The 20,854-nt window shown below is 36.3% G+C and overlaps 1 protein-coding gene across 3 annotated transcripts in view; it reads left to right on the plus strand.

Annotated features, from left to right (window-relative positions):
• The window catches only part of LMO3 (LIM domain only 3), a 214,673-nt gene that overhangs the window by 188,596 nt on the left and 5,223 nt on the right, over window positions 1–20,854 (plus strand). For all 3 annotated transcript variants that reach the window (XM_079936982.1, XM_079936983.1, XM_079936984.1), the window contains one exon: window positions 14,371–14,496. In XM_079936982.1, the coding sequence (XP_079793108.1) occupies window positions 14,371–14,496 (126 nt within the window). The remainder of the gene's footprint in view (window positions 1–14,370; window positions 14,497–20,854) is intronic.

Raw genomic sequence — 20,854 nt, forward strand, 5'->3', positions numbered from 1 at the left:
TAACACATTGGATTGCCCTGTCACCTTTTGCTGGGTAAGAAAATATCTTTTCTCTTGTGTGTTTTTTGTGTGTTTCTCTTTGTTACCATATTATCACACTGTTTTATCGGTCAACGTGGATTAAGGGCAAGAGATAAAATCCAGTAGAGTGAGCACCCCCATCTGGGTATCAGAAAACATAGACCTGCTAGGTTTCCATCAGTGCTACTAATTGACTGAAAGTTCTGAGACGAGTCACTGCTGCCTCTGTGCCTCAGTTTCCCCACCTATAGAATGGCTGCCACCTCCCACCTCCCGATAAGCATGGTAAAGATAAATTTTCCTTTTACAAATTTATATAAGAATTTTTTTGTAATGGCAAAAAAAAAAAACTTTGCAGTTGGAAACAAGCTATTTATTTCCCTGTGTACCCTGCAGTTAACAGAGGACAGATATGAATTAATTCCATTGTCTCAGCTAAAAACACATACACACCTAAAACACATTGTTGGTGAAGTGCTTTGAACCTGTCAGAAATAGAGTGTAGGAAAAAACACCAAGTAATATCAGCCTGCCAGTCCGGGCTGTCGGGAATATCTATTATGCCATCTGTCACAGGAGATTTTAGGTTGGAGAGCAGCAAATCCGTGACTGGGGACTCAAAGTTCAAAAGCAGGCGGCCTCTCCTCTCTCCAGCACACCATGCAGCGTCTAAATCACTATCCGTTTTCAGGCGATTTCGTTGCTCATACATCGTGAATCTGCAACTTCATAAAAAAGGAAGGGAGGAAGGAAGGAAAGGAGGGAGGGAGGAAGGGAAGTAAAGAAAAAAGTTGTGAAGAGCCATCCTTTAGAAACCGTTCCAAGGGTTCTGTAATTTACATCCACGTGATTGCCACCTGTCATACCAAATTTCGAGCCCTACTCTCTTCCTCTAACTGGTTCCGGGGTTTAGTGGTGGCAACATTTTTTGTAATAGCAAAGATGGGCAGAGTGGGTGGAGGAAGACTGGTTTTCCGGAGGGAACAGGTAAGCTGCAGGTCCACCACGTGGACACGTCTGCTACTTGGGGAAAAGAAGAGAAGTAGCAGTTAGGTGGTGGAGTAACGGGCTTCGGGCGCGGGCTCCGGTTCCTAATACATTCCTTTCTTAATGTGACTTGATGTAGATGGAGTGAGGGCCTATCAGGTGTGAAAAGCCCTGCTGCTCCTGGCGTGGAGTGGCCTCCAGACGGTGATTTGGCAATGTCAATCTAGTCATGCTTGATTTCGACACTTAACGTGGTAAAGCAGGATTTCTCTACCCCCGATCAACTTCTCAATTAGCAAGCTGCCTTGTGTAACGGCCTTGTTTTGCAATCCCTCAGGGCTGCTTCAGGGGTCATTAGGGTGAGAAAACTTGAACGCCAGTTCCGGCTGGAGCAGAGCTGGGAAGGGAGCCTGAGAGCTTTTTCCTAAATACATATAACCCGTTTTCAAGTTGTTTGCTTTCATGGGATTGATTCTTGGCACATTAAGAAGCTTAAGGCTCCAGTATCTTCTTTAAACTACCCCCCTTATCGCTTTTGCAGCTGACAGGTTTTTTTGACAGGCTGAGGGTAAAAAGAGATAACTAGTAGGTTAGTACTTTATTTATACACGTGGACACACAAGCACATAGAAGGACGTGCACGCACGCGTTCAAATATCTTTTAAGTTTGTCTTTTCAGGGCCTCTGGTTACCAGTAAATATCAACTGTCCAACAAATCCAGTACCTCTCTTCTCCATACTCAATATGTCTGAGTTAGAAATCTTTGTTTCTGCTATGTCTGACTTTGTTCACGAATGATACCAAGTTTTTCAAGCCTTATTCACTATTTTCTCACTTAACCCCAGATAATATTTACATGAGTAATGTATGTTAATTGAAGGTTTATGTAATGGGCATTTATGAATCGACATTGAAATATCTGTAATTAATATTTCCCCGTCATCTATGATTTAACTAAATGGCTTATTCCCAACTTTAATAGAAAACAATTAAAATTTCAAGTGATTTTAAGCGTCATTTTATCCTTCATAAGATGTATCTGGATAGGAAAACATGTAATAAATGCATAGAAAAGTATTTTGAGAATTGTACTCATTACTTTGAAAACATCTCTGCTTTCAATCACTATAGGTTTCATATTTGTAATTTCCCATTTTGATAACCCACTTTCATATCCACGTGGTATTATCACACCATTAGAAAATTAGATGAATGAGTTCATTCCAAATATTTTAGCAGATTCTGCCTTAATGTATATTCTTAGAGTAAATTATTCTAACATATATTCCATGAACAGATTTTCCCAAAGTGGTTTGTGTAGATTTCTTACAAAAATATTTACTTTATTGACATTGAGCAGAGCTTTATATGGTTAATAGTATATGCGTGGCTCTAGAGATAACGGAACTCAGTGTATTTTATAAATTGGAAGGTGGATATATATTGATGTTACACACCCCAATACACTGTCTCTTTATGAAGGGTTTGACATCCAGCTTTAGAAGTGTTTAAGGAATAGTTAAAATTCTGGACACTGTGGCATAGCAATTTCTAAGAAGTACTTCAAATAATAAGTCCTAAAGGTGACACAACAAAGGAAATACCTCAATAGCTCTATCTTTTTATAAAGAAAATACATACACATTCCAAAAATGAAGTCTTTACTTAAACTCAGTGCTATGGAAATAACATTTTACAAAGGAAAATGCTTTAAAAAAATATGCAGAAAACATCATTTATGTTTATGAATGATTTTGTATGTGTATATATAAAAATCTACAGGTTTTACTGTCATTCTTTTTGTATAGTTTTACTACACAAAAATTTAACTTCAATATTTCTCCTCCATAATGCTGTGTTAAGTGAGTGTTGTGATAATTTATTATGGAAAGCATCAAGCTTGGACAAATTAATACTCAAGAATTATACTTCTTTCCACAAAACTGTTTTTTTTTGGGGGGGGGGATGGGGTTCTTCTATCTTTTATGATTTCTTATTCCAAAAAGGAATTTGTCTAAGCCTACAAACAATTGTTTTCTTGGCTTTATTTTTATAATTCTTCTAAATCCTACTTTAAAGCAATTCAAAAATCCTTTAAAGGCTTCTCAAATTAAAAATTTAACTTGAATATATATAATATGCATATATTTTTTTTAAAATACTAACTCATGTTGAATAAAAGTTGTATACTTTCCCTTTTAACTGGGTTTTAAGAGAGTGTTACAAATTTAGTCTGACAACTAAAAGTCAGATTCTCCAAATTAACATTTACCTGAATCATCCAGTTACACCAACTAGAATGAAGAATCACAGAATTTAAAAATTATACAAAAGCCCTTGAAGGGTACTTAGTTCAATATGACTATTTGGGTAAAAAAAGGAGCTGAAGAACAGAAAGTTTGAAACCTCTGAATTCTCATTGATCTTTGGCTTTACTAGAGTTGCCATATAATTTTCTATTCAACCCAGGACGCTTTCGATCAAGACAGAGCGCTGCTGAGAATTAGACTGGGCTAAAGGTATACGTGCCAGCTTGTCCTGGACAAACTGTGACTTATGAATACCCTTACTATTATAGATAGTTAATCCATATATGATCTTTTAATGATAATTTTTTTAAATGATAGTTTTTTAAATGGTAGTTTTGAAACCACTTTCTTGTAAGAATTAAGAACAATTGTCCATTAAAATTCTAAAGAAGTAAATGGTGTCAGATGTTAAATTTGTTTTGCAGAAAATGTTTAAAAGAGAACAAATAAGATGTATTCCATGAATCTTTGGTGATTTATGTTAATGGAATTCAGAGCTAGGGTATACTGTGATGCCTCTGTAACAAAATATCCTCAGTTACAAACGAAGGTAAATATCTATGATAACATTTTCTGCACCTCTTTTCTTTAGTAAAGTTAACTTATAAAATCAATTATACAATGTCCCAAGTCCTGCTATTTACTTTAAAAGAAAATATTGTAATTAAATTGTTTCTTCAAAGAAGTAAGGTAAAAGATTTAAATAAAATTTGAAACTAAGTTGTAGATAACAGGTTCTCAGACAGATTGTCACTCTTATCCTATAAAGCACTTTTTCTTTGAAGTAAGACATAATAATTAATTCTAGAAGAAATGTTTGTCTGAAATTTTACAGGCTAGTCGCAAGAATAAATAAATGCCTTACCTATTCTAGCTTAAGTGACTTATTTACCTTTTATAAATAATGGAGCCATTACTGTCACTAACTCATAATCTCTGGTTGTGAAAGATACACTTTACATCAGAAGAAATGACTTTTGCATTGCAGTTTCGATTACACTGCCATCATGGCGTCAGAATTTCCCAGTGGAGCTTTAGTGAGTCTTGGTCAGTGCCAGAATGAATGAGTGAGTGGCACCTGGAAATACGGTGAAATTGACATATAAAATATTACTGGCTTATTCAAAGAAAGGTCTTTCCCATGGTTAGTTCTCAAATAACTGTTTACAAAATGACCTTCATCACTTCCCTGAAAATGCTTTGTTTCCTCATTTCTTTTCTGTTGAAACATTACAGTGCTTCAGGTTCATTAGTTCTGAGATGGGTAAAAATAATATTTTCAAATAAGATACCTCTTCACTTACTTTCTTGTTCACTTATTATATAATATATACAGATAAAAGTGTGAAAAGGAAAGTTAAAAGAGAAGGTAGTTATGGGCCTCTAAGAAGTCTGTAAAGATAGTAAAAGACTTCCTTGCTGATTTTTTTAGGAAAATATTACTTACTTAAAAAGTTTCCACCATGAAAGACCTATACAATTTTAAGTAGACAAAGCTTTTTGAAAAACTCATGATAGAATAGATTATCAGTTTAAAAAATTATTTAAAACTTTTATTATAAAGTTGTATATAGCACAATCCAATTAGCATTTATTGTACTGTGGCTAAAACCAGTGAGTAATTTATTTTGATCTACCAACGACTTCCTTAGTTACATTGAGGGAGAGATATACAGTGATTAAATTGCCCACAATGTCTGTAAAAATAGTCATAGACTTTTTATGCTCATATAATTGTGACTGATTTGCCCTCCCCTTCATTAAAAACTTAAAATTAGAGCAGAGATGCTATAATGATTAGTTGAAATCTCCACCTCTATTATTTTAAAAAATCTATTCCCAGTTTCAGTTCATATATATTATCCTTTATTTTACTGTTTCTTGTTATTTCTACCTCTTATTATTCTAGCCTTTTCCATAACTGTATCTAAAAATTTGAAAAACCTTGTCTTTTACATATCACAGCCATAAATAGCAAGCTTGACACATTTCTTCTGTTCTAGCTAGAGAAAATTCTTTTGAGGACTAAGATTTTATGATTCTATGAAATGTTGGTACAATTGCCATGTTTGCCCAGAAGTATTATCCTCATCAAGTGCTGAAGGAAAAATACGCAATTTTACTTTTCTCTGAATCGCTTCTCCCAGTAGGTTGCTGTGATGATCATAAACAGCAGAAACACCTGCTCATAAGGCTTTGGAAAGTGGGTATGAGAAGAAATTGACAGTTTGTTGAAAGTGGAAGTATAATATTGAAACACCGTTTGCAACTTCTAACTGAGTCAGGTGTGGAGTGAGATGCCAATTCTATGTAAATCAGCCCTCAGGTCAGCAACTTAAAGACTTTTGTCCAGTGCAACCCCTTCTCGCCAGATTTTTTTTTTTTTTTTTTTTTTTTTTTTTTGCGGTACGCGGGCCTCTCATTGTTGTGGCCTCTCCCGTTGCGGAGCACAGGCTCCGGACGCGCAGGCTCAGCGGCCATGGCTCACAGGCCCAGCCGCTCCGCGGCACGTGGGATCTTCCCGGACCGGGGCACGAACCCGCGTCTCCTGCATCGGCAGGGGGACTCTCAACCACAGCGCCACCAGGGAAGCCCTCTCGCCAGATTTTTACAGATGAAAACAGAGAAGTAGAGTGAGAAAAGGACCAGATTTGGGTAAGGAGGGTTAGGTTATTAGGTTAGTTCTGATACTAAATAGTGGTGTGAGCTTCTGTACGTAGACGTGGGGTATCCCCTGCCCTTTATAGCAGCACTAGGGTGGGGAGGTAGCACAGGCCGTCAGCTCATTTTTCTTTACGTGTTATTCTGTTGCTGCCTTCATGGAAAAGAAAATAATAAGTTTAGAATGCAGCTAACACTGAGTAAGCCTAAGACTGGAAAAATAGGTGGAACATTGTCTTCTACTGCAGATTATGGGTGCACTATCACGCTTCACACTATTAGCATACCTACTTTTAAGTTGGAATAAAATATCTCTGGCCTACAGCAGGGATTTACTGTATAGCACAGGGAACCATATTCAATGTCTTGTAATAACCTATAATGGAAAAGAATCTGAAAAATATATATATATGTATCTTTTTCAGAATATATACATATTCTTTTTCAAAAAATATATATATATAATGGAATCACTTTGCTGTACACCTGAAACTAACACAATATTGTAAATCAACTATCGTTCCATAAAAAAATAATAAAGTATCTCTGACCTTAGGCATAGAACACTGGCAGAGAGGTTTCTAGGATGAATTTCAATTAGAAAATTCTATCTCTCCATTTATTTAACTATTTTAAGCCTTGTATATCCATGGGTGCAAGGAAAGCTGAGGATGTAGCCCAGCGCTGTCCAATAGAAATATAATGTGATCCACAGATTAATTTTAACTTTTCTAGTAGCCTTGTTAAAAGGAAAGTTTTTTTAAAGGTGAAAATAATTTTTAAAACATATTTTTTAACCAAATGGATTCAAAAGATTATCATTTCAATACGTATTCAATATTTTTTAAATCATTCACGAAATGTTTTCTGTGCTAAACATTGAAATTTGGTGTGTATGTCACACTTAGAGCACATCTCAATATAGACTAGCCACACGCCAAGTGGTCAATAGCCACATGTGGCAGCTGGTTACCATGTTGGTCAGCATAGCAGTAGACAGTGAGGGAAAGTATAGTTAGCTTGGCTGACGACTTGATTGGAGGTAAAGAAGGAACCAGCTCGATGGTGAAGTTAAAAGTCTATACTATAGGTGTGGAGGGTATTGCTGTTTTATTTTGTTTTCCTGGACTATCTAAAGTCCAAAGCAACCTATTTTGTATCCCAGTCCCCAAACTGGACTAGATCCTGTGATTGTTTAGGGCAGGGACACCTAAACAGCCATTCATGGAACTCGACTTGGTTCTTCTGCAAGTCTGCAACGAAGTCTTCCTAGATTGTTTCCTTGGTCTTTCCTTTACCTAAAATGCAAGACCCAGAGAGATGGATGGCAATGGCTTCCACCAAAAGCTCTTTCTTCACATTTAGCACTCCTCTTTATTTTTCTATCGTTCCCAGTATAGTGCTAAGTAAGGATCACAAGAGGTCCGAAAACTAAAAACTTAGCTCTTCTCCCTTCGCAGGATTTCCCTGGTGGTCCAGCGGTGAAGACTCTGCACTCCCAGTGCAGGGGGCCCGGGTTCCATCCCTGGTCAGGGAACTAGATCCCTCATGCTGCAACTGAAACCCAGAACAGACAAATAAATAAATAAATATATATTTTTTAAATCCCTTTAAAAAATTATTTTCTCCCTTCCTATTTCAGGGGTAACTGTTTACCTGTAATTTTATTATCCTCACCACATTGTTTGAATGGTTTGCATCATGAGCTGATACTCTAAATCCAACTGGTCGTTGGCACACGCTGAGGAATTAGCCCACTGTGTTGGTTTGAACACCTAGCCTCACGCTGCCTAGGGCGATTCTGTCTGATTCAAGGAAGAGTGGAGTTTTGCTGAAGCGTGGGTGAGAGACAGATGCTGAGGATCCTCTGAAAATACTGCTGCACCAGACATGAACCCTCAGTCACCCAGGCCAGAGTCACTCATCCAGGCTTCCAGGCTTCTCTTCTTACTTGACCTAGCCTCAGCCTAACAGACCGCTCTCATATTTGCCCTTTTTTTTTTTTTTTTTTTTTGCGGTACGCGGGCCTCTCACTGCTGCGGCCTCTCCCGTTGCGGAGCACAGGCTCCGGACGCGCAGGCTCAGCGGCCATGGCTCACGGGTCTAGCCGCTCCGCGGCATGTGGGATCTTCCCAGACCGGGGCACGAACCCGCGTCCCCTGCATCGGCAGGCGGACTCTCAACCACTGCGCCACCAGGGAACCCCTGCCCTTTTTTAAACTAACCATAAATAAACCCTGACCTTGACCATCTCCAGGCTTCTGCTTACCCTCTAACTTCCACCTGAGATTCTCTACTTTCAGTTCCCACCAGTTCTCTGCCTTCTCACATGATATCTGTCATTCCAGCCCTGCTTCGAATGACATCTCTCCCCTGGCTCTTCAGCACAGCTGACCGAGTGACTGCCATCCTGCTTGACTGCAGAGCACCCTCACCTGCTGTCCTGGTAGTGTCCTCACTAGTTCCTCGACAGCACACGCCCAGCCATATTCATCTCAGAGTCTCTCGCTAAGTACCTTGCACATAGTAGGCATCCACTTTCATGAAAAAGGGTTCATTGGGCTTCCCTGGTGGCGCAGTGGTTGAGAGTACGCCTGCCGATGCAGGGCACACAGGTTCATGCCCCGGTCCAGGAGGATCCCACACGCCGCGGAGCGGCTGGGCCCGTGAGCCATGGCAGCTGAGCCTGCGCGTCCGGAGCCTGTGCTCCGCAACGGGAGAGGCCGCAACAGTGAGACGCCCGCGTACCGAAAAAAAACAAAAAACAAGAAACAACAACAACAAAGGGTCCATTGAACCTGAACTTTCTGTTTGTACCATAAGTTGTCTCTGGGATTTTCAGGTAGCAAGTTGTTTATTTTCACATAATATACAACTATATAGCATGGGCCTTTGGTAGTTTTTTACTGAAATTGTAGTTAAGCACTTAGTAAGTTTTACTTAATTTTTCCATTAACTCTTTTTTCTGTGTAATATCTACCTACCTGGTGAGTGTGTGTGTGTGTGTTTTCTTTCTATATATATCCATCTGAACAGATATCTATATATAGATATGTAGAGAGATATCTATTATCATATAAAGAGAGAGACTGTACACATATATGTGAATATATATAGCATATATAGAGAATATACATATATACTATACCTGTATATATTCATATATATATTAAACATTACTTTCAGCAAATGACTTTTATGTTCCTGTTTGTCATGATCTACCTATATTAATAAAAACTATCTTGTACCAAGGCTGAACTTAATACACTAAATTAGAGTTAATTTTATAGAATAAAAGTGCTTAATTATGAAAGGAATAATCTGTAGGTCTCCTTTAAACAGGAGATGTATCTAGTTCCTTTTTAATATGGTCAATTTTGGGGACTTCCCTGGCGGTCCAGTGGTTAAGACTCTGTGCTTCCACTGCAGGGGGCATAGGTTCAATACCTGGTCGGGGAACTAAGATTCCGCATGCTGTGTGGCGTGCCCCCCCCCCCAAAAAAATATAGTCAACTTTTAAAGCTTTTTTTTAGCTTAACTTCAGAAAAATTCAAAGTCATCTATGTGCCTGCACAAATGTATTCTAAAAGTATGTGCTGAGTAGCCTAACTGTGCAACAATTAGAAACACAGTTCAAACTAACGTTAAACATTTCTTATATTTTCCTTGGTATATTTTTAAATGTTCAGTGTTTCCTTTTTTGCTTCTTTTCACTCCCACATTATCTTTATCTCTATGACAGTGGAGTGCAGGCTAAAATCCAACAGGAGAGAGAACAATAGGTTCAACTCTCTTCAGCCTTGTAATGGGTGAGCTTTTTTTCCGTTTAAAACAAGAGAATTGAATGTTTAAAGTGTTTTCATTTTCTATCACTGCATTCCTTAGTTTAAAAGAGTGAAATAGAAACGGAGATGAGAAGTATATTTGTAATAGACAGAAAAGCAATTGCCTTTCTCAGTCTGTGAAAATGTTCCATTCCTTCCCACAGAACATATTCAATAAAACTTTCCCATCCGGCAGTCAGAAATTAAAGATCTTTTCAACTGATTACAATCTCATATCCTTAGAAAACTAAACTTTCCTTTCTCTGTTCATCTCTAGTTATTCTGCAGAGGGAGGGTTTTTCACATAGGATAACTAAACCAAGTCTTATCCTCAGTATTTTAAAAAATATAAACCATTATTTAAATTCATGTGTATTCAAGTCACTGAATGAGGGTTGCTTGAATACTAGGAGAGTTGCTTGATCTTTGCTCAAAATTAAAGTTTACTGCAGTGATATTTATTTATGCATTTTCCCCCAAATAATAAATTAATTTGCATCAAATACTATGCTTCCATTGGCTTGGGGGAATTTGATTTAGTGACTTGAGCCATTGACCTGGTAAAAAATCTATAGAAACATCTGGTGCTGTGAAATAAAAGACACTACTACAATGAACACTCATTTTCCCCCTGATGCCTGTAGTAAACCATATTCATTACTGCTATGTTAAATGATTATATGTCTTGAGTTTTTCTCCTCCACCCCCAGGAACTTTAGTAATGGATATATACTAACCCATACAGAATTCACTTGATTTATGACTAGGTAGCAAAAGCTGTTTAACATTTAGTAAAAATGCAAAATTTTCTGGGGACCTTTAAAATATATAAATGTGTCTTGTCTTAGTTCTTGCTATGCCACCCATACACAAGAATTATTAAGTAGTTCTCTATGCATGCTTACTACCACGTGGGAGGTGTTATACAGCATACAGATAGGCTGAGTTCTTAAGAAAGTTGTCTGTTTGGTTTTTATCTTTGTGTCTGTGTTTAGATTGCCAATACCAGGTAGTGAAAAAGAAAATTGAATGGAAAAGGGATAGAAACATCCTTTGGGACCCCTTGAAATGGTAATACGCACTGATATTGTATAGATGATAGTTGTCCCCTTTTATACTGTAGGTCTACTTTTGGTAGTGTGTCAGAAACAAGGTAAAGGTCATATGGCTTAAGCCTATTATGAACATAAATGGTAGGGAACAATCCATCCCAGAAATTGGCAAATTAACCCCTGCCATGCTTTAATAATCTGCAGGACACCTTAAGATGAACAAAATGGATCAGTGACCTTATTTTCTTCCCTTACCATAAGTTTATGAGCTGGTACTCTGATTAATTTAGGTACATTTCAGAGAAATTTCTTTTCTAAATAAAGCTTTGTTTCAATATACTACTTACTAAGATTGCATAAGCACTATAAACAAGAGATTACAGAGATCTCTAGCTTACATGGAAAAGTGGATACCTCTTAACATCCTTATAAATGAGTCTGGGAGTGAGGATGAAGAGGAAGGGTTTACAAGAATTTCTCAGATTATGAATCGTCTAAATGAATTAGATAATTAAGAGACTCTTCCTGAATATTTCTTAGACATACTTGAAAAAAATCTGACCAATGAGGAGTATGCATGCCTTCAGCTTAATTGAAATATATTGAAAATTCTTTTTGCCTGAAAATCCAAATGGCATGTTTGAAAACCAAAGGATAACATTATATATTTTGAAAATCCCATTTTGTAAAAAAAAAAAAAAAAGACTTGGTTCCTGCCCCCAGAGAATCTTCGGTTTGTCCCACAGAGAAAAAGGAGAACATGAACGTGGCTATAGAAAGATCTCTTGATCCTTGGACAAAACTGAGGAAAAAAGTCTAACAAATGCATCGTTTTGCAGTAAATTAGATCAGATTTCCGCATCTCCGCACTCAGTCTGTGAGCTGACAGTTCAGTAAAATGTTCCCTTGTAAGGTTCACCCTCTTAGGGAAAGGCGCAATAATTCATCATTAGGATTTCAGAGTCCAGGTGTAGATGGAAACTGATGGAGCCCTCCAGCGAGGCAGGGAAAGTGCGTGGAAGAAGAAAATTTTATCTGAAGCCTAATTCCCTGGTTGCAGCAGAGAATAATTAAGATAATATTGCTTCAAGAGTCCTTTAATGATTAAAAATCACATATGCAGAATCCATAAATTGGAGGGCAACAAATTGGAAGGCTGTAACGTCAGAGTACTGTTTTGTGCACATTGTAGTGGAAAGTACACTCGTGGCAGCAAGCTGTACGGGCAGCCACCAGAGACCAGGACCATTCCAAGGACTTTGTTTAGATGCAACAAATCATTTGTCTGTTATTAACCCAGAGCTTGTAATTATGCAGATTGCCATAGATTTTCCTGGGCCTGGAAGTGAGATTGAGGGTTGTTCGCAGTATAGCAGGCAGCTCAGGGCTGGCCATGCATTACTGAACTTGCCACATTTATCATGTTGACTGATGGCAGCAGAAGCAGGTCTCAGGTCCCAGTGGTTAATGTAGTGGGTAATTAACTGTCATTTGCCTAGTAATAGGCTGATGATCAATGGTTTGTGTGGAAACAAATTCTAATCAGGTAGCTGATAAATGCTCAGCTAGCGAGAGCAATTGAAATTGGGGGAAACTCTGTCCAGAATTTCAAAATGGCATTGTGTGTGTGTGTATGTGTATGTTTATTAGATATAAGCAAACTGAGTCATTCTTAAAAACTGCTTTCTCTCATCCTAACCACATTTTATATGCACAAGTGCATCTATATGCATGGAGTAGAGAACTTTTAAGATTTCCTTATTTCTCAAAAATAATAAACAGGAGCACAGAAGAAACAAACGGCCCACATAAGTGATGGGACTCCTGATCGTGTGAATTCGCAGAAAAGTAAATGTGAAGTGTTAGAAGGCACGAGAAAATTCTGCTGACAAAAGAATAGGATGAAAGCTTTCGTTTGTGGTGGTTTCATTTGTAATGATGCAGGAGGAAATGGGAGATAGTACATTTTCAATGAAGTTCTTTTTACAGAAAAGTTATTTCCCAAAGTAGGGACTGTAAACTGAGAACACACAGGTTATTAGAGTTATATTTGTTAAAATAAGACTATTAAAACGTTTTTAAAATTCTTTCAGGAAAAGGAGTGCCTAATGATTTTGGATTTAGTCTCTGACATAGAAACCTTTTGCTTACTTTTATCAAGAGCCCAGATTATGCTAGCAAACTGTTTAAAAGCATCTACAGTTTGTACCCTCAAGGTGCTTACGTTCTTTAAGAGACCATCTAACAAAAACACAATCATAAACATTTATTACACGTTTTGCCAGACACTTAGAAGCTGTTCTCACAACTCTTCCTGACAATTGTCATTAGCCTGGTAAGAGGAAATAGTTATAAACTTGAAAATGAATATGCATGCCTTAAGCAAAGATCTATCTTTGGAGAATATAGAGAGTGATAAGTAGAGAAACTTCAGCACATTTGCATGTAATCCTTAAATTCAATAAAATGAAAGGCTAAGATTTTTTAAAGTACATTTTTATAACTAAAATGAGTTTTCTCCATAGCACCTTTGAATTCATTAGTTTAGAACTGCTTTTAATTTGGTCTTTCCCATGAGAGCCATTATATTTTTCTCCTGTCAGCCTGATGCTGGAGAAAAAAGAAAACTGGCAGATGTGGTGTTTTTCATCTAGTTTGCTTCCTAGTTAAAAACTGCATTAACTTGTATGCACGGAATATTATTTATAATAACTCTTCACCACCATTAGCAACTTTAAAGAAACTTGGTTTAAATATTGCCAGTGCAAATGGGTAAAATATTTTATTTCTTCCATGATGAAGCTATAGAGACATTTTATTTTGTACTGTTTTTTAGGTCATTACAATAACTATTTTCAGGAATCTACAGGACTTTGTGAAATACCTTTTTTCCAGTGGCTCTTACAGTATATTCTATTTCAACTCCTGGTCTAGCTATATATAGTTTACAGCCTCATTTATTTTAATGTGCTTCCCAAATAACATAATCATAGCTATAACTATGGTATAGGGCCATGAGGTACATGCATCTCTAATGTTTTTTGACTATTTAAATGGCTGGTTCATAAATGTTCTTTTAATAATAATGGCAAAGCTTTTAGTAACTAAGTATCAGAAAATAGTGAGTCATTCAAATGGGTTTCTTTTCCAACTAAAGTGTTTAATATGTGGCACTGAGATCAAAGTTACATTGCTTTTGTATTTTATATTCTAACAAGTAGAAGATTTTTGCTGTGAATTCACCCCTGTTGACTTCTGTTTGTGTGCAGTTAGGTAAGCTTCCTAATGTATTTGTCTTTTCCTTTTCCTCTCAAACAAGATGTGATTTTCATCAAGGAAGGTCAACTGAGTATGTATCACCAAAGACTATTTATGTATACACCTAGGATAAAACTCACTTGTGTGCGTCATAAGGCATTGCGTATTGATAGCCTTATAGGGTGTTATTAGCGTCTTCTCTGGTTACCAAATCAGATTTCCCTGGAAGAGTTTGACAATAATGTTTATTGTTCTAGGCTCTTCGGTGTAACGGGAAACTGTGCTGCTTGTAGCAAGCTCATTCCTGCCTTTGAGATGGTGATGCGCGCCAAGGACAACGTTTACCACCTCGACTGCTTTGCGTGTCAGCTCTGTAATCAGAGGTAAGCAGATTTCATTCTGCAAAAAAACAGTAAATCTCTCTTTGCTGGCTATGTATTTAATAGGCAGGAATTATTTTAGTACACTTTACTTAAAGCAACTTATCTCAGCATTTTTGTTTCCTGCAACCATTCATTCAGGGCCAGAAACATATCACAGAGAAGGAGAAGGGTCGCAAGACTACCCTTCTACCCTAAAGAACTGCATCGTAGAACAGGATGTGATAGGAAATGAACAATGAGATATATGAAAACTTTATAGAAGACTTTCTCTTCTTATTCATTCTTTATAGTTTTTCTGTCTTTTAAAAAGCAAGTTTAAAGTATGTTTACTTTTAGTACTACTTCTGTGAGCAAACAAATTTACACTGAGGAAAATACACAGGAATTTGTGGCAGGCAGTGTGTATTCATCTTATTTTTCATACTTACAGTTGCCCTATCTCTTGATTTCTTATCTTGAATTTTAACCTTGTTATATGTGTACTTTTCAAGTTGCTTCAAATCTCTTTGGGAGCGAGGTTGGATACAATTATCAGCATCAGAGAGGCAGCATTGGACGATGGAAAGAGTATTGCACAGGGAATCTAGAAACGTGAATTCCAGTCTGGACTCTCCCTGACAAGATGTGTGAGCATAAACCAGCTATTTTAGTTCTCTGGACCTCAGTTTCCTCCTTTATAACATAAGGGAGCTGGATTAGTCAATTTCAGAGAACTCTCTCATCTCAAAGTATTATGACTTCCTTCCATTTTTCCAAAGTAAAAATAATAACTTTTAATTCTAGTGTGAGCTATATACTACCATACCGGTTTTACGTAAGAAATGCAGAGGATGTTAGAGTATTAAAATATACATATCATTAAAATACATTTCAAAAATTATTGCACTTGATGGATTTTAATGAAAATAAATTCAGCACAGGTGTGAAAACACCTGAACATGGAAAATATTCAGTAAATATTAGTTTTGTCAAGTTCTCAGTTACTATAATTGGCCGTTTTACAGTTAGATGCAGTATCTTCTTACGAGGCGCTATAGAGTAGTAGAAAGAGTATGATGTTTACAGTGAGAACTGGATTCAGATTCCATCCCCACCATATGCTAGCTGTGCAGTCTTGCGTAAGTCACTATTTCTCTGAGTTTGGTTTGCACATCCTTAAAATGGAGACACTAACGTCTAGCCTGCAGATTTTGAAAATTAAATGAAAGAATTTATAAGTACCAGGAACACAATAGGTTCTCAAAATTTAGTTCTTTTACCTTGATATTCATAATTTACTTTTACCATATAATATTTCACTAACTTGGTTTTTACATAAGATATCTCCTGCTAAATGTAGATGTTCAGAATCTGGCCTTGTATACCTCACAATGTATAATTTGCCCAGGAAATAATTCAAGAAGTCATCTTGCAACATCTTGAGTCTTCCCAATAGATATTTGGAATCAAAGTAGGTTGATTCAGTCTGTAGTGACACTTAACCAAAAGTAAATTATCAAATGCACATATTTTTTATTGTAAGGATATGAATACAAAAACACAAATGTCCACACATCCTTGCAGACTCATTAATATGCATGAGCCTCTATGTGTATATGTTTTAAAGGTATATTAGTAGTAAATTTAGAATATTTTTGTTTACTTACCACATTTCATCCACTAATAGCATTTACTAACAATAGAGTTATCTTTGTGCAACAATAACATTTACTGCTTTTCTACTTATAAACAATTACATACTTATAGAGGAAAATTTAGAAAATAGAAAGGGATAAAGAATAACATTGTCCCATGTCTCACTGTTCTAAAAGAAGTTATTTTAATATTTTGGTATGTGGCTAGCCATACATTTTTCTATGCATATGTGGCAAATGATATATAGCATATACTTTATATTATAACCACATTTAAGCATCTTAAAGGAAAGTGACAAGGAAGAATCCTAATGTTTGTCACTTGGACATTTTCATTAATATAGTGTACATTTTTCCCTGCCTTTAAAAATTCCTTTATGACATTTCAAGCTTTCTTGTGTTCAGTTTTATGCATAAAGCTTCATATATCATTAAATATGATATCATATATCAGTCTTCTGTCATCAGATGTGTAGGTTGTTTCTTCAAGTTTTTATAGCATCAGTATTATCAATCTAATGCGGACTTTATAAACAAATACTCAAATCTGTGTCAGGCTAAATTCACAGGAGCATAGTTAATTAGACAAACCATATAACAGTTTAAAGGCTTACATTATACATTGCCAAAATGCTCTCTGGAAAAGTTATACCAATTATTCTTACACCAGAAAAGAAAAAACAATGCATTCCCTCACGTAAATTCCAACACTGGGAATTATTATTTTAAAAGAAATCCTTGTCACCTTGAGGGATGAAAGATGGTATCTCATTATCATTTTTAATTAGCATTTATTTGATTACTAGTGACCCTTTGATATTTCTTCTATTAGGGAACTGCCTGTTTATTCCTTTTGTCCATTTTTCTATTAGGGCAGGCTTACCCATTTTATCCGTGTTCTACACAGAAAATTAAAACATCATTCAAGTGCTAAACCCAGCCTGAATTCTATTATGATGCAAAGTAATTGTAGGTTGTTAATGCTATTTACAAATCGTATATCAATTTTATCTCACCATTGAAATAAAAAGTTGCATTCACAATTACGTCTGTCTCCTCAGTGGAACTCAGTCAAGTAAGACAAACACTCCTAAATTTTGACTCTAAAACTGTTCACTTTCTTATTGCTGCAGAATACTGTTCTAGTATCATTATTAAAGTACCTAATATATTTCTGTGTGCGCTTCATTTATTACATGCCATAATGGGACTGAATATCTTTAGTGCTGGTTATGCACAATTAACACTTAGTTATTGTCTTGTCACTTCCATCTCTACAAGACAAACTTCTTTAATGCAAGAAGTCAGCTAATCTTCATCAGTCAAGCAAAGCAGACAAATTTTGTTACTCTGAATCCAGAAGTTTTCAATATAGGAGACTCTCCTTATCCTTTGGCGTCTGCTTGGGAAATCTCTCCAATAAAGCCATCTGCCTCAGGAGCCTCTACTCATAGTAGCCAAATCATTGTCTTAGTATTGCACCTTTTCAAGTGACACACAAGGCCAATAGGTAATTTACAGGCACTTTCCCTTAAGCAAACTTTCTTGACCCCTGAAATTATGATTTTATAAATGCTTATAATTTTATTTAGCAAGTCATTTCATCTTAACTTTTAATCACAATATCATTAAGTTCTAAAGCATTTCTGAATGTTTAAAAAAGATAGTAGTAACAATGAACTTTCAAGATGGGTGATCTTCTCTGTCCTTTTTAAAAGGGTAAGGCTGAAAATGTGAATCCTGAATTAAAATCTAAAAGTTCATCTATTTTGAAAGGACCTGAAAAAGGTTATTTTGAACATCTTGTATGATAACATGAATCTCATTCAGAATTGGAAAATTCTGAGTAATAGGTTAATTTCTTAAAGATGAGTAAGCCCCCCGCCTTAGAAAATTCTAGGAAACTAAATGATGGTTTTATAAGAGAAGGGAAAAAATGCTTGTTTGTAATGAAATTGCCTCAAATATGTAGAACTGTGTAACATTAAAGAAAAAAAGCACTGTGCTAGGCTCTGTGGAAACAGAGGTGAATAAAATCCAGTTTCTCTCTTAGGGGTGTCTAGAGTTTAGGGAGAGACATGACATCAAAGACTCACAGAAGAGAAGAATGTAATCAATGCTAAACAGATCTATACTGAGGGAAGAGAGGTCTGTGCTTCTTGAAGTCTTAAGAAAGCACCAAAGGGTTGATGTCCTGCGTGTTAAAGGACTCTCTAGGACTGGTTAGGATATAGGAAGTGTGTCTGGTGGGGGCGTGGAAGAAGTGAAGAAGGCTGGGCGCAGTGAGGAAAGGATTTTCCAGACAGATGGAGAAGCAGGCAAGGCATGGAGGTGTGAAAGCAAGTAATGTGCTCCGGAAATGAAAAGTGGCTCAGTGTGCTCAGAGATTAGAGAGGGAGTTTTGTAGGGACGTGGAGGAATATGGGGTAGAGAGAGGAAATTGTAAAGGTAGGAAATCAGTGAGCTAAAGTCAACATGAGTCCAAATTTAAATTATTCATCAAAAGCATCTTTGTTCTTTAAGGCTATTCAGTTCTGGAATAAGTCTTTCTTAACCAACATTTGTGGCCCACCCACTTCAAGTGGTAGTACAGGTTACGGTGGTATTTCAGAGGGTTCAAAAGAAAATTTACTCATGTTCATTTACCTCAGCACTGCTGCCCAGAGTGGGAAACCTGTTACACATTCATGAGAAAATTTGAAATACCAAAGTAAATGATACACCAATAAATAAGTGCTTTGGGAAAGATCAGAATAAGTTGACGGGGTCAGGGAATACTGATGGAGGGAATGGAAACTACAGAATTTTGATTGATTGATTGAAGTATAGTTGCTGTACAATATTATATGTTACAGGGGTACAATATCCACAACTTTTAAAGGTTCTACTCCATTTATAGTTATTGTAAAACATTGGCTGTGTTCCCCGTGTTGTACAGTATAGCCGTATAGCTTATTTTATACCTAATAGTTTGTACCTCTTACTCCCGTACTCCTATATTCCCTTAAAAAAAGAATTTTTAGAATTTACGTAGATGGAAAAAAGGGAGAAATATCCCTGGCTAAGGAATAGCTAAGCAAAGGTGAGAAGATTATTGTTAGCAAATAATCATGAGAGCAAATTTTTATACAGTGCTGATCACACACCAGACATTGTTCTGTTTTACATGTGCTAACTCATTTAATACTCAAAATAACCCAGAAGTAGGTACTAGTATTAGCCTCATTTTACAGGTGAGGAAACTGAAGTATAGAAAATCTAAATAACTTGCCCAAGATTACACAGATAGAAAAGGGTAGATTCAAAATTTGAACCCAGGCAGTCTGGATTTAATCTCTGGATTCAGAGCCAGTATGAGGACCCTGACCTGTTTCGAGATGAAGATTTGCTTTTCTGACAAAGTGGGTATAAATGGGAGTAGATATAGTGGAGTTAAAAAAAGGTGGATGCTAAATAATTGATAATAGGATTTGTGGTGTGGGTAGTGAAACTTGGTACAGAAAAGATTGTTCGGAATGCATTGTGTGATGACAACTGGGCTGTCACTGGGAAAAGACAGTAAATTTGTTCACAGGTGTACAATGAGTATATAACCTGCACTTCTTACTGAAAACACAGTACAGTATCAAAATCTCCATCTTTTAGTAACTGAAGATGCTAAATAGAACAATAGAGACATTGGAAATATGGAATGGATCCCCTTTCTTTTTAAAGTGCTGTGGAAATGGAAATTAATTATAATTGGCAGTCACTAATGTTAGAGAAATAAGATGACTAAGTTAACATTTTCATTCTTAAAGAGGATATCACAAATGAAAGCTTCCTAGCAGAGGCATTTGATAACCCGCTCAAAACTACTCTAAGCCCTGTATTTGATAGTGATGGTTTCTTAATTATTGTCCGTACTTTTCAAGTCTCTAAGACCGTGTGAATTCAACTAGAGTTATTCCAAAATATCTGGAAATTAAATCTATGATTAACTCTAAAACATTTAGATTAGGTGGCTTAATAATCTGATTGGGCATCTTTTTATTCCTTAACATATTTTTTAATGATGGCAGAATTAATTGAACTGACTATATCACAAGCGATTAAGATTAATTTATAAGGAAGATTATCAGTTTATTTTCAAGAATTTTAGCCTGACCTATTACTATATATACATACGTTATCCTCTGGCCATCACTATTTTTATAATATTTTTCTGAAATGCTAAATCTCATCGGACCTGGTTATAGAACATTGGAAATTAGCCTTTCTTACAAAATCACAGTTATAGATCATTTTGTTAGGTGTCCGATATCTGCATTGCTATTCCTCTAATTTCTTCATGTTTATGTATAGGACATTTTAAAGGAAGATATCAATGCTAATTGCAAAGCAATTATAATCTGTTCTTAACTATAGCTTTCAAAGCTGTTTTGTTTAAGTTATACGTGTGTGACATTCCTCACCTATGTTCTGTTTCATTTTGACTTTTAAGTATAAATTGATATGCACATAAAAGGTACTTTATCCAGTTGACAACATATTAGTATCAACATATCTCAGGTAGGAATATTTTAGATGAATTCCATTTATATTGCAAACATCTCATTGAATAATAGGTTCTCTTTTGAAAAGCTATGTAAAGAAGTAATAATAATACAAAAAACCTATGTAACTTCATAGCCTCATGCTTTACAGCCTCCAGGTAGAAGCATGGATTTTTTTTAATTGCTTTC

This window comes from Stenella coeruleoalba (genome assembly GCF_951394435.1).
Source record: "Stenella coeruleoalba genome assembly, chromosome: 11".
NCBI lineage: Eukaryota > Metazoa > Chordata > Mammalia > Artiodactyla > Delphinidae > Stenella > Stenella coeruleoalba.